Below are 15417 nucleotides of genomic sequence, written 5' to 3'. Positions count from 1 at the left end.
GAGGTGAGCCACTGTAGGCTAGAGGGGCAGAGGGACGAGGTGGTGTGGCAGGAGGCAGGGCCAGGCCACCCAGCAGAGCGTGGGACCATGTGGGCCTGCCCAGTGGGAGCTAGAGCCTCAGAGGAGAGGCAGCTCCTGGCGGAGACCCAGCAAAGCAGAGGCAGTGGGTGACAGAGCCTGGGCTTCACCCACGCCTACAGCCACCTTCAAACTCAGACCTGCACTTCCCATTGAGCAAACTCAGCCAGCAGCCAGCTGTCATGGAAAGCTTGGAAAACAGCTTTGGGGACCAGGCCCCTGGTGTAGAGAACTGCTGTGCAGTATAAGGGGCGGAGCAGAGGGAGGCCGGCCAGGACTGGCCCATGGAATCTCCCAAGGGCTGTCTTCTCTAAGGACATCACCTGAGGGGGGAGGCCTGTCAGTGTGGGGGACTGGATTTTTAAAAAAGGGGTGAACATTTGAAACAAGGAGGTGGCAACCAGTCCCTCTGGGGTCTGGCCTCTGCTTTCCCTTGTCCTCTGAAGTTTACCTTCTGAGGAGCAGCTCTAGGCCAGATGGCAGTGCTGGAGTTAGAAGCAGCTTTCTCTTCTTCCTGTGCCAGCTGAGGGTACTGGCAGGACCCAGAAAATAGCTGATTGAGGGTACCGCCAAGCAGCTGCCCAGGCAGTAAATAATTCATACCTCTGTGGTGTGCCTGTCTCTCATGCTTTCAAATGTTCTAACGTTTTTCCAAACCCTGCAGATTGGAATGGGTATTTCCCCACTTCGAGACTCTTCCTTCATGTATCTTTTCTCCTTCCCCTTAAATACATGAATTTTTGCTCTCTATCACCCTGGCTGCTGCACCCTTACTTGATGCAGGGAAGGTTGCAGAATCAGTGAGGGAGGGGCTCTTATGAGTTCAGCCAGGGGTGGAATGGATGTGACAGGCTTTAGAATCTACCCTCTCAGCCGATGGCCAGTTACAAGGAGGCGGGAAGCCTTTGCGCCTACCCAGCAGCAGAGCTGGGAGCTCTGTGCAGAAGGAGGCGCCTGCACCTTGAAGTCTCCACACACTTACTATGCACATCTAGAAGCTTCATCTCTGGGGACTGAGGGGGTAAGTCTGCACATTAGAACCCCTCTAAAGACACTGAACAGATTCATCGCCTTCAACGTTCTCTTGAACCCACTTTCTACCTGGTTATTATGCGGCACAACTGGGGCTAACTAGTCCTTTTCATTCCTGGGTCAGTTGCTATTTTTCCAGAATAAGCTAGCCTATTTATAATTTCTGTGTACTCACCCATGTGTATTTAGACGTGGAAAGACAAGGGCATATCAGTATGCAATCAGTGGATAAATAAATTATATTTTATTCTATTCTCCCTTCTGTTGTATTAAAACAATTACAAATAAGAGTTTGGGGCACCTTAGCTTAGTCTTCTGAGTATCATAAAGAACTCATAGCCTTTCACAAACAATTATTTCAATTCACTATATTACCATTGTTATTATTATGGTTGATTCATAAATTGTTACAACTTGCTTCTTTGTCCTCTTAGCACCACCCGTGATAGTCTTAAAGTCATCCTTGTCTGGTAATAATAAGATGTTCCCAGCTAATTCTGGCCTTTCTCTGTCCTCAGCTACCTCTAAGGAGTCTTGGTTTTATTCCCAGTGGAAAATAGTAGCAGAGAGCAGAAAGTGAGTGCCAGGGGTGAGTACACATGAGTGCTGGTTTGGGCTTCTGTTGGCCCAATTTTTGTGACAGAGTTGGGGAAAAATATATATTAAGGGAATTCTTTTTCTCCATTCAACAGATTATATTGCTGTCCCTCTTCTTATGGTATGAAGCTTTCATTGACCAGCAAAGTATTCTATTATGTTCATATATTTCTAGCCAAAATGAAAACATGAATGCACAGCTCTGACACCAGCTGTGGGCCGGGAGCCTCGGTGAGATGGCGGACTCCAAGGCGAATGGTATTGCCACAGGTGCCAGGTGCACTCTGTGGGGGCAACATTGCACCAGGTGCCGTGAAGAGCATAGTGACAAATGAAAGAAACATGACCCTGGGCCTCCAGGGATGGACAGAAATCACTTACGTGCTTGCAATGAGAACTGTATAAACCATCATTTAATCAGTGCCTGCTGAAACTGGCGGCACAGGCAATAGGTGGTGAAGGAGTTGAGAGAAGGGAGAGATCAGTGTGTGGAGAAGGGAAGGTCCCTGAAGCAGGAGGGCTTGGGTCACCTTGGAGAGTGGTTGAATTTTAGATAGATGCCAAGGCACATCCTAATTGCTTGAAACTACCTCACATACAGAACTAAGCAGCCTGGGGAGCCGTGGGTATTAGGGTACGTACGAGGCTGCTGGCAAAAGAATGATGCTAGAGGGCTTTCCTGGTGGCGCAGTGGTTGAGAGTCCGTCTGCTGATGCAGGGGACACGGGTTCGTGCCCCGGTCCGGGAAGATCCCACATGCCGCGGAGCGCTGGGCCCGTGAGCCATGGCCGCTGAGCCTGCGCGTCCGGAGCCTGTGCTCCGCAACGGGAGAGGCCACAACAGTGAGAGGCTCGCGTACCGAAGGAAAAAAAAAAAAAAGAATGGTGCTAGAGACTCTGGCTTATGGTGAATGCAACATGGTGCCCCCAGAACAAGAGAAAATAAGATTCTGGTTGTACTTTTTTTTTTTAATTAATTTTTATTGGAGTACAGTTGCTTTACAATGTTGTGTCAGTTTCTGCTGTACAACAAAGTGAATCAGTTATATGTATACATATATCCCCTCGTTTTTAGATTTCCTTCCCGTTTAGGTGACCACAAGAGCATTGATTAGAGTTCCCTGTGCTGTACCATAGATTCTCATTAGTTATCTATTTTATATATAGTAGTGTATATTTGTCCATCCCAATCTCCCAATTCATCCCACCCTCCCCTTCCCCCCGTGTCCACACGTCCGTCCTCTACGTCTGCCTTTCTATTCCTGCCCTGAAAATAGGTTTATCTGTACCATTTTTCTAGGTTCCACATATAAGCAATATTATACGATATTTTTTTTTCTCTTTCTGACTTACTTCACTCTGTATGACAGTCCCTATGTCTATCCACGTCTCTGCAAATGGCACTATTTTGTTCTTTTTTATGGCTGAGTAATATTTTATTCTATATATGTACCACATCTTCTTTATCCATTCCTCTGTTGATGGACATTTAGGTTGCTTCCATGTCCTGGCTGTTGTAAATAGTGCTGCAATGAATATTGTGGTCATGTATCTTTTTGAATTATAGTTTTCTCCAGATATATGCCCAGTAGTGGGATTGCTGGGTCATATGGTAATTCTATTTTTAGTTTTTTGAGGAACTTCCATACTGTTGTCCATAGTGGCTGTACCAATTTACATTCCCACCAACAGTGTAGGAGGGTTCCCTTTTCTCCACATCCTCTCTAACATTTATTGTTTGTAGATTTTTTGATGATGGCCATTCTGACTAGTGTGAGGTGATACCTCGTTGTAGTTTTGATTTGCATTTCTCTAACAATTAGTGATGTTGAGCATTTTCATGTGTTTGTTGGTCATCTGTATGTCTTCTTTGGAGAAATGTCTATTTAGGCCTTCCACCTGTTTTTTCATTGGGTTGTTTGTTTCTTTTGATATTGAGCTGCATGAGCTGTTTGTATATTTTGGAGATTAATCCCTTCATTTGCAAATATTTTCTTCTATTCTGAGGGTTTTCTTCTGGTTGTACTTTTAAAATGACAGTGAGAGAGAGCATGACTGACACCAAGGTCAGAAACCCATCCCATGCAGTTAATAGAAGGAAATAATCCCGAGTCCATTAGGAGGCTAGAGAGCCTTGTACGTACCTCGTCTCAATGCTTTTAGAAACAACGGAAAGCCATTGGTCCTGCTTCCGGTCTGGCTGGCCCATCCCTTCTCCATGCACTGCCAAACATCCCTGAACGTACCTGCTCTATCGCCAGCGCTGTGCGTTTAGCTTGCTCTGCCTGGAAAATCCTAGCTCTGATGTCACCTTTTTGTGCTTCTCCTGCCTCCACTCTTTCCAACCCTGTTAAAAGAAATGATTTCTTTTCTCCTTGATGTTCTCATAGCATTTCATAGGAAACCTTTGTTATACCATCTACCTCACATATTATTATTGCCTCCTTACTTGTCTGCTTCTCCATAGTGCATATCTTAGGGAGATGTATTTTATTTATTCTTGTCTGTAATCCAAGTGCCTATGCACAATACTTGACACTCACTTCATATTCAACAGATATTTCTTGGATGTATTAATAAATGAAACAGTGAATGAATGCATGGATACATGAACACATGCCTCAGGATTGAATTAGGTGACTCAATGGCCCCATGGGACTGGTGTGTGCTTTGAATTTGGTAACTCCTTGTTCTTTACCTTGATGAAGTACCATTAGTCAGGATCTTGATTTATGTGTATTAGATCTGCAAGGCAAGCAGGTAAACTGTCATCCCCAAATTCATGGACCAGATCTTAGTTTCTCTTGGCTTCAGCTATAATATTTCTAGCCAAGCCTTTTTTTGATAAGAAGAGGGAGACTTTGAAAACCAGCAGCAAATCACTTGATTTAATACGTTGTCAGGATTTGACAACCACTTAAAGGTTATAACTTGGAGATTTAGAGACTTGAATGTTAGGTTGTTCTAAGGACAGAATCTTTTAATGTTTACTAAAGCTCTTTGCTCTAAGATGGCTTCCAATTCCGAAGTGAACTGAGGCAGTCTGTATTTACTCAAGTCCACAACTGAAAGCAGAGAAATTCAGAGGTATCATATATACCTCGGGATTTTGACAGTTCTCAAATGATTTATATAGTTGGTTGTATCAAATTATGTGCCCATGGCTAGGATGTCCTTGGACAGCACTTGAGGTCTTTTGAAGGTCTTTGGAGATGAGTGGAAATCTTTGGGGGAAGGGCAGTAACCCAGCTGCCAACTGGGTGGAAGTGCCTGCAGGGAGGTGGTATCAAGGCCAGTAAACGCAGTGACCTGGTTCTCTCAGGAGCCCAGCAAAGCACCCCTGTCCACCATCTGTTTATGGACATTCTTAGCTCTGAAACAACTTTCTCTGTATTATTAAAGTCTTTTGCCTTTTTGTTACAATTTATTTGAGATGTTAAAGCAGTGGCCAGTGAAGTTCTGTGGCTTAGGAGCCAAAACCATTAGAAAACAAGAAAATGAAAGGCCATCTAAAGAAGCACAAATTTCCAATAGAAACTTCCAGAGAGTGAGAGTTATTCACTCATTGTTTATTTTCCCTTTATACTATTTTTCTGCCTATGGTTTAAAAATTCAAATAATGCAAAATGGCACAAAGAAGAAAGCAAAATCATCTTTCCATATTTTTCTGCCCAGAGCAACTACCATCAGCCTTTCTGATGATTATCTTTCTCAGACTTCTTTCTATGCCTAAACGCATGCAGATTTATCTCTATCTGTATATGTAAAAGAGATATGAATAGAATCATACCATAAATGCTATTTTGCAATCTTTATAAATGCATGTATATAGGTATGTATGTATATACACACAAATTACAGAGTATTCCATTTTATGAATGTGAAATAATTTACTAAACGAAGGCTGCTTTGAGAGGGGCATTTTGATTGCTTTCAGTGTTTTACTATCATAAACAATGTTTGAAGAATATCCTTGGCCATCTATCTTTGTGTTCTTCCCAGATTATCTTCTTAGGATAAATCCTTAGGAGTGATATAGCTAGATTAGGAAGTGTGTGCACGTATAAAGCTTGTAAGTGATTTTCAGATTGTCCTCCAGAAAATTTAACCAATTTCTACTTCTACCAACAGTAAATGGGAATTTGCTCTACCCCCTTGCCAACATGGAGTATTATCAGGGTTATTCACATTTATCAATCTGATAAGTGTCAAATGATATCTCAATTTACTTTTTGGAAGGTTACCAGTGAAGTTTAGAATCTTTTCTTGTAATAATTGATCATTTATTTCTCTCCTCTCTCTTTCCTCCCTCCCTCCCTTCCTTCCTTCCTTTTCTTTCTTCTTTTTTTTTTCTTGCCTTCTCTAACACACCCCCTGCCTTTTGTGAGTTGTCTGTGTCCTTTGCCTATTTTTCTATTGGAGTGTTAATTTTTATTTTAATAATTTGAAGGAGTTCTTTGTATTAACCTTCTGTTGGTTCCATATGTAGCAAATAGTTTCCTCAGATTTTCATTTATTTTCAACCTTATTCATGATTGTACTTTTGCTGTATGAAAGCATTTGTGGTCATGTCCGTCAGTCTTTCCATGTCCACTTCCTGAGTTTTCCATCATACTTAGAAAGTCCATCCCCATCCCAAGAGTATAAAAATGTTGACTTATATTGTCTCTAGCACTTCTTAATGTTTCTTTTATTTTTGTATATTTTAGTCTTAGATATCTCTAGGATTTATCTTGCTGACATATAGTTAAAACTTCATTGATTTCTAAGTGCCAGTTGTCCACAAATTATTTATTGAGCTGTCTGCATTGATATGAAATGATCCTAAATTTCAAACAAATGGAAACTTAATATACATTTAATTTCTGGACTAACTTTTCCATTAATCTGATCGCTTATTTCTGTACCATAATACTGCCATTGTTATAGTTTTATAACACATTTTAAGAACCAGAAGGGCAAGTCTGTCCTGCTGGCCTTTGTTTTGTCTTTCTTTTCTTAAAATCAGTTTGGATTTTTAATGAGATTACACTTAATTTATAGAATAATTTAGGTAAAAATTATATTCTTAAAATATCCATCTGTCCAATGATAGATTAATCTTTTAATTTAATAGGTAAAATTATATTTTTTAGGTAAATATAATTTAGGTAAAAATTATATTCTTAAAATATCCATCTGTCCAATGATAGATTAATCTTTTAATTTATTCATCTTATTTTTAAGGCATAAGTAGAATTTCAAAAACTATTATTTTCTTCATGTGACTCCTTCCACTTCTTATTAAGTCTATATAAAGAACAGAGAAGGGTCTGAAATTTTATCCTCTGCAAGCAGACAGGTTAGCCTACCCCAGTGTTATGGATGCTGGCAGAAGAAAGGTGACTGCTAGATCAGAGGCACAGCAGGTGGTATAATTTTCATGTTCCCATCTGCTTCTCTTGTCCAAGTTCCATTGTGGATGCTTTACATGCAGTAGTCACAGCTGAGGAACTCTAAGCTTAGGGAACCCTAATGAGAACTCAGGGTAAGTTTCCTTGAGCTAATTGATGAAGAATGAGGGGACTAAGCCAGAGCAGGAGGAAAGAGCATTGTAGGCAAAGGCCCTGTGATGGGAGAAAGTGTGGCAACGATAAATATCTGGAAAAATGGCCACCATAGTGATTCCATTATCTTCTGGCTAATGGAGCTGAAGACAGCTAGCCTGTTTATTTTTCCTATTGTAAATGATCTGTTTGTTCTGCCTAAATGCTTATAGATTTTTCCCTTTGCTGCTGAGTGTATTTTTTTTAGGATTTTTTTGTTGTTGTTCATTCTTTTTTTTTTTTTTTTTTTTTTTTTTTTTTTTGCGGTACGCGGGCCTCTCACTGCTGTGGCCTCTCCCGTTGCGGAGCACAGGCCCCGGACGCACAGGCTCAGCGGCCATGGCTCATGGGCCCAGCCGCTCTGCGGCATGTGGGATCCTCCCAGACCGGGGCACGAACCCGTGTCCTCTGCATCGGCAGGCAGACTCTCAACCACTGCGCCACCAGGGAAGCCCTGTTGTTGTTCATTCTTAAAGGAAGTTTCTTAAGACACAGAGAGGCTCTTTATGCTTGATGACAGCCTCTTAATATATCTTTGAGTATTTTACTTTGCTATTAGTTTTGACCTTTTCCTTAAATATTTGATAAATTGTGATTGTCTATCATCCGTAGTTTTGTTTTCCCTAAAAAATTTCCATCTGTTTTGTTTCCATTGCAGTCCAAGATTGGGACCTTTCTTTATTTTCAGTATTGATCTTTGCTATTTTTACTTTTTGTTGTTGTTGTTCATGTCTTAGTTTTGGAAAGGGAGACCTTGGGGACCCTCCAGTTTTGCCGCCATCTTTTCCAAAGTGTCTTGATCTGTTTTTTTTACCCGCAATAAATGTGTATTTATTTATAAATTTCAAACATGTGCTACACTGCAAAATTATGTGTTATAAAATGTACGCTTGGAACAACAGAAATTTTAAAAGATGAGATAAAGAGAAATACATAAAAAGGTTTTAATACTTTTCTCTCTAATGGATCATCTTGATCCCTTCCCCAGGCACATACAGCCCACTTTCAAGACACTACCCTAGAGATAAAGGCTGTCAAATGTGATGTCTATTTCCCCAGCCTTTCCTCAGTGCATGTACTAATGTATATATCTTATTTGTTAAAAACGATGAGGGCATACCAGTTCTTGGATTGGCTTTCTCCATATAACACCACATGTTGGACAGCCTTCCTCTCATTACATAAATCAAGCTCATGATTACAGCTCCACAGTAACCCATAATCAGAAACAGTTATTTCTTTAATCAGACACTTATTAGACATTTAGAATCTCCTGATAGACATTTAGAATGCTCCTAATTGTTCATAAAGACAAAGAACACAACAAGGACCACCACTGTATGTTCACAGATTATTCATTTTTTTTAACCAAACATGTGACTAGAGTTGCATGGTTAATAGTCTGCTCACACCTAATAAGTTACTCGATTTGCCCAAGTGCCCTATGGAATAGGCAATATAGAGAATCCTTCTCATTCTGTGGATGGGGAAATGGAGGTTCCAAGAGACTACCTGATCTAACACAAAATAATAAGAGCCACTACGTTCTCTGTGTATCGTGCTAAGAACTTGACATAGATTATCTGATTTAATCTTCACAAAAGTCCTAGAGGATAGGTATTACTACTATCCCCATTTTAGAGATCAGGGAACTGAGGCTCTGAGAAGTCAGCAACTTACTAAAGGGCACACAGAGTAGTGGGTAGTGGAGTGAGGTCAGACTCTGAAGCCTGGGCATTTTGCCTGCCACTCACTCATTAGGGCTAGGGTGGGGTGGGATTGGAGGCCAGCACACCTACAGCCCTCTTCGAAATAAAGTACCAGCTACAGCTGCAGTCTGGGATGGCCTTGACACTCTGCCCTAGACCCTCCCTTGGTCACATCCTCATGAGCGGGGAGAACATTATACACAGGATTAGTAAAAAATATTTCAGGCAATGAATTCAAAACAACTGTATATCACAGGGAGCTCTGCTCAATATTATATAACAACCTAAATGGGAAAAGAATTTGAAAAGAATAGATACATGTATATGTATAACTGAATCACTTTGCTGTACACCTGAAACTAACACAACATTGTTAATCAACTACACCCCAGTATAAAAACAAAAACCAGAAAACCTGAAACGAAGTTAACAGAAAAATCCCCTAGTTCTTGAAACTTGTTCTCTCTCTGTTGAGTTAATCTCTTTCGCACCACCAATGTCAAAGGTTTCTGGCTTCTTCCTCCTGGTTGGGGCCAGCTTCCTCCCATAAGGGGCACCTGTCAGTGTCAGCCACGTGCCTCTCACGCATTACTCACATGTTACATAGACGTGGGCGGCCCAGTTGCCCCGCTCGTGGGGAAAGGTGAGCACCCGGCCCCCGTGTTTTGCGCTACCATCCTCAGACCACTCCTCGGTGCCCGGGAACCTGTCCAGTACACTGTCGGGTACTGGCAACTTCTGGCTGGGAAAGGGGCTCTGGCCCCGACTGCGGCCTCCAGTCCCCGGCCGGCCCCGGGCCCCAGCCTCAGCCTCATCCTCGGAGCCACTGCTGCTGTACCCCACCTGGAGTGCCGCACTCATGGGGGACCCTCTCCACTACAGCACAGCCTGCCTGCCAGCGGTTGAACCACACCAGGAATTCCTCTGTGCAGGAAGTTGGATCTGTTATTGAAAGAATCATTTTGTAGATGCTTTCCTCCAACTCTGTAAAATTATTCCAAGAAGACATTTTGAGACTCCCCCATGGTTAAAATAGACTATTCAGTTTTTAACAGCTCTCTGTCCCATTACTTAAAATTGGATTTATTTTTGTGTTAAAATGGTATATATTTGTAACAAGGAATTGGGGAACAGCATCTTCCTGATTGATGGATGAAATACATAATCATTCAGGTATGGTGAATTGAGGAGACTGTGGGAAGACTCCCTATCTCCAAGTATCTCCCCAACCACTAACCAGTACTTCGTATTCCACTAAAAATACTTCACTGTTGTTCCATTAGCATGAAGTCCGTTGATCAGATTTAGTTATCTGGAAAGGTCCTTCATACTCCTGCGATGGGTGTACTTCTATAGAAGGGAGTGGAAAGTAGCATGAGTCCTGTTTTTTCCTCCCACCAGGGAGAGGGAAGTAGAACAAAAGAATCCAGTTTAAAAGATGACTATTTTTCCTAGGAAATTATTTCTGGCATATTAGAAATTTGGGGATACTTAAGTGTAATTTTGAGTGATATGAATTCTTAGGATAATGTGCTCATTAGTTTGTTACCCTTCCTTTACTCTTCAAAACCTGTTCAACAAGAAGAGTTTTGTGAGGGAGTGTCTCAGTTAGCAGAGTATCCCAGCTCACGAGGGAAGGAGTGCTGCTAATTGAACCTTTCAGGGGACTCGCATTTTCATGAGAGGAAAGAAATTCAGTACCTTCTCTGATTGTGGATTTGCTCGTGTTGACTTTTGATCTTGATGTTATTAAATACATTGCTGACCTCCTCACTAGACGAAAGTAGAAAGGTAGAGAAACTTGTCCTAGACGAGGAAAATTCCTGTTTCCAAAACCTGTAAAGATAAACTAATTATGAAGAAGCAGAAACTTGATCATGGTAGTTCAAAATGGGATTCAGATAAAGTTTCACATAGCAAAAATCTTACTGAATAATTTTTTGTGGTTTTTCAATGTTTTTAAAAGCCTCTCTTTTGAAAATGAATATTTGGGTATTTGTTGGCACTGTGGAGCAGAGATACTAAGTCTAGAAATAGTCTAATGTTTACATATTTGTTTACATATGGGTTTATCTGCATTGATCATAATTCCTTGACTCTAAGATGTCTTTAAGTATATCACACGTCATTATTTCATATACCACTAAGAAAGAAAAAATGTTCCCTATGGAATTCTGACACGCTTACAGTGCTTTAGGGTGCATCCTGATTTCAAAGATGTTAATATGTGAAAAAATATGCATCATAGAATTGATGAGATATGGTATTTTTCTTAAACTGACAAAAACAGGGAAAATTGATATCCTTAATCACTTGTCCATCTATCTGAAATATTTAACAATACAGTCAATAGGTAAATTTATGCTTTAAAATTCTATTTACTAGGTATGATATTTCTAAGAAAAATCAAGACATTGATAGAATACCATTAATATTCAGAGAATTAACAAAGTGACCTTACATCTATAGATGATACACCCCAGATTTCCCCTGTCATGTTTTTTTAATATTTATTTTATTTTTAATATTTATTTATTTATTTTTATTTTTGGCTGTGTCGGGTCTTAGTTGTGGCATGCAGATCTTTCGTTGCAGCGCATGAAGACTTCTCTCTAGTTGTGGCGTGCAGGCTCAGTAGTTGCGGTGCCCGGGCTTAGTTGCCCCGAGGCATGTGGGATCTTAGTTCCCCGACCAGGGATCAAACCAGTGTCCCCTGCATTGGAAGGCAGATTCTTAACCACTGGGCCACGAGGGGAGTCTCTTCCTTGTCATGTTTTTAAGAATTCCCACTATTTGATATTTTCATTCCTGAGTAAAGCAATCTGGTCCCTGCAGTGCTGCCCAGACCAGGGTGTAGGGATTGCTTCTATTGTCTTTTCCAATTCTTTCAGCAGCCTTTTGAGAAAGAGCCTCTCATTTCCACTATTAGGTATCACAAATGCTCAGAAATGAATTTTATCACCTAAAATCACCCCTGAATTAAAGTCTAAAGTTCTGTCCCACTTGTCACTTTCCTGAACATTCCAGGAAATGTGATCCTTGAGCTCATGATTCAGCTGAGTTCTCTAGGTTGAGGTTGATCAACTACCTCTTGCTGCAAGATTTAGCCAACTTTTCTTGAGAAGCTTATTATAAGTATTTTTAATGCTGAGCATATTATAGTACGAGGGGGAAAGGATTTGTATGTGGTGAACAATTACCCATAGTCCCACTATCTTTACCATTGGCAGCATTTTCGCACGTTTCCTTCTAGTTTTTCACCACATAAATTTTTGCAGAGTTGAAATAACTTTTATGTGCAATTTGTGTGATGCTTTTTCACTCAACCTCATGTTATTAAAAAGAGTATTGTTAAAGGCTTGTAACTAGTTGACTGTTTTATTCTGTAGATATATTAACCATTCCCCTATTGCTTGTTATCGGGCTCTATCCATTTTATTTTTGCAGTTCTGAATCATGTCAAAATGAACATCTCTGTATGCAAATCTCTGTCCACATTTTGATAGGAGACATAATCAACATTAATCCAATTGATTTGTACTGTTAAATTTCTTTCATGGGAAAAAAAGGGTCATAACAATCTGTCACCCAACCAAAGGGTAGGAGTGAATGTGAGAAAATGGTTGTGTTTATTCAATACTGTTATTATTTCAGCTCAGAGTTGAACTGAGACACGTAGGTAAAGTTGTCTCCTTGCTGATGACACCATCAGTTGTGCTTGTTGCTGGGAAGCTGTTGTCCTCTTCACCTAGCCAGTATCTTCCCTACTTCACTATAGTCCCATGGAAATTCACCATCCTTGAAATTATACCAGGAGCCCAACAGCACTTTAAAAGCTCCTACTGGTGCCTGGCTCTCTCATATTTGGTTTTCCCCTCCCTTAAGGGGTAGGTATGGCCAAAATCACCAAACCGGATCCATGTTTGCCTTGCAAACCAAACAAACTCTTCTGTTTTTGTTTTGCTTTGTGTCTGGACTAATTCTTAGCACCTCTTCTGCCTGTGAGCGATTTGTCACTTCCTTCTGTAAGACTGGCACCAGCAGAAATGCAGTCTCAGAGGATCCCGGGGAGAAAGCGAGGCCGACCCCCACTTCACTCAACACCTATGAAGATGGCAGTTCATAACCTTTATTCTGCTTCAGCTGGTTCTTTACCAGCAGTGAAGATCCCAAAGAAAAGAGGGCGGAAACCCGGGTACAAGGTATGGCTCCATCGTCTCCTTTCTCCAAAGTGCAACTGGGCTGGGCCATGGCGCTTGGGCAGAACTCCAGTGCAAAATGTGATGAGAGGTTGGAAACTGGGTAAAGACAGGGTGAGAAATAAGTTTCTCTCAATGAAGCATGTGACAGACGAGGCTTCATTGTTGCAACATGGCACACAATACATGCTGTCGCTGTCATGTGCATTTTTACAAGTGGAGAAAGCAAATTACACCAGATGGGGAAAGTTGTAAGGCGAGCAGATTTTAGGGTCATAGCTAAACACACATTATTAAGCCTTGCATCTCAATGAACATTTCAGACACTGAACTTTCCCCTGACTGTTCTTACGAGGGCGGCTCTGGAAGCCACTTTCCAGAACTCATTTGTCATGAATTTCAGTAGAAGCAGATGATGTCCCTGAGACATTTAAATTAATAATGCGAGCAACCTAGTGTCAAAGGTCGTGAAGAGTTTTCCCTAATAGAGCCTCAATAAGGGGACTCATCATGAAAATTCAGGGTGTTAATTCATAGTTTCCTGCTTACAAAAGGCACTGACATCAAGATTGGCTACAAGGAGACATATCAGGCAAAATGAAAATCCTGTTACTCTTTCAAGAATTAATGATTTGGCGAGGCTGTGGGGTGGAGAATAAATTCTCTGATGTAACTGAAATCACATAAAACAACCCAAACCCGAGGGAGAGCTTCTCCTCTAAGATGTTTTTGAAGAGTCTGCTAGAGAAGAAAGATCATTGAGTTGTTTTCCATGAGCCTTTCGGGCATTAGAAAATGAGCTTCAGAAGTTTTCCTTCGTCTATTTTTCTAGAAGTAAAGAGCTTATGTTTCCATCTTGAGATCTGAATACGCAAACCAAAATGCAAATTGGCAATTAACTCCCATATATTTAGGAAAATGTATGGAAATTATTTCATGTCAGCAGAAAGACAAAGCTTCCGGAAGAATTGGTAATGAATTCAGCCTCTATCCCTTTGGTTCTCCACAGTTCTTCCAACTGCTGGAAAATAGACACAATAGGTAGGGGGAAGGTGACTTAAAGTTATTTGGGGGTCACTGGTTTTAGTAAAAGAAGCTTTTACTCAGCCAGCTCTTGAAGCAAAGGCTTCTGTCACTGGTTATTTTTTTAACAAAGAGAGCTTCCTTTTTCTCATGGGTGCACCGGTTTCAGAATTGTGTCTCTGAAGCTGGCCCAGGGCAGGTCTCTCTGCTCAGCTACCTGTGCAGTTGCTGGGGTCTGGGAATTGCATCTGGAAGGCTGGAGCAGGGCAGCCCTTCTGTTTATAGAGCCAGGGAGTGAATCCAGGATCTAAAGAAACACACTGAAAAATTTTCTCTCCTATTTGGCCTTTCTCCTGCTCCCCTGGGAGCTGTGACCCAAGAAAGAAAATTACCGACAGACACAGCATTTCTGGGGCCAGGAAAAATGGAAATTCACTCTGTGGAATGAACCCAACTTTGCAATTTTCCTGTCTCCTGAAAAAGGCAGTTTTCAGTTCTCCTAACACTCAGAGACAGCTCAAGGCAGGAAGAAAGCTTTGGAGACGGTTAGCTGACATACGGGCCCTGCACATGGCAGGTGGATCGTATTCCCATGCCTCACAGGGTGTCTTTTCTGGGGACAACAGGCCACAGCTCTTCTTTCAGTCCACCTCCCATATATTTGAGGAAATTGTGGGAATTATTTCATGCCAGCAGCTCCCCAAGCCATGGGCTTTGTGTTCGAGAAAAACGGCTCCAAACTGGGTGCCAGCCTGTATGCAGTCCCAACGTGCTCGTGGTGACAGGAGCAAACGGTCTAAAGTCTTCAGAAAGCTAAAATGATTCCACCTAAAGGATCAAACTTTATTCTTTTTTTTTTTTTTTTTGGCTGTATTGGGTCTTCGTTGCTGAGCATAGGCTTTCTGTAGTTGCAGCGAGCAGGGGCTACTCTTAGTTGCGGTGCATAGGCTTCTCATTGTGGTGGCTTCTCTTGTTGTGGAGCACAGGCTTTAGGCACGCGGGCTTCAGTCGTTGTGGCACGCAGGCTCAGTAGTTGTGGCGCACAGGCTTAGTTGCTCCGTGGCATGTGGGATCTTCCCGGACCAGGGCTCGAACCCGTGTCCCCTGCATTGGAAGGCGGATTCTTAACCACTGCGCCACCAGTAAAGCCCCAGGATTGTCCTTTATTCTGAAATATCTGCTTCCTGCTATTTTT

The 15417-nt window shown here is 41.6% G+C and overlaps 1 protein-coding gene across 9 annotated transcripts in view; it reads left to right on the top strand.

Moving 5' to 3' along the window:
* Positions 1-15417, top strand: part of SCML4 (Scm polycomb group protein like 4) — a 136581-nt gene that overhangs the window by 53520 nt on the left and 67644 nt on the right. For 3 of the 9 annotated variants that reach the window (XR_016395158.1, XM_089921903.1, XM_022553729.3), the window contains exons 2-3: positions 1629-1699; positions 12988-13202. The exons of 2 other annotated variants lie outside the window; for them this stretch is intronic. Coding sequence is in view for 5 of the 7 variants with exons in the window: in XM_089921903.1 (XP_089778029.1) it covers positions 13047-13202 (156 nt within the window). In the remaining 2 variants the exon portion in view is untranslated. The remainder of the gene's footprint in view (positions 1-1628; positions 1700-12987; positions 13203-15417) is intronic. 4 more of the 9 variants (XM_089921899.1, XM_089921905.1, XM_089921900.1 and 1 more) reach the window with 3 other exon arrangements.

Source organism: Delphinapterus leucas, chromosome 12 (genome assembly GCF_059928025.1).
Source record: "Delphinapterus leucas isolate spDelLeu-1000000601 "Yukka" chromosome 12, BTC_Dleu_Yukka2, whole genome shotgun sequence".
Taxonomy (NCBI): Eukaryota; Metazoa; Chordata; class Mammalia; order Artiodactyla; family Monodontidae; genus Delphinapterus; species Delphinapterus leucas.
This window is presented reverse-complemented; position numbering and strand designations above follow the sequence as displayed.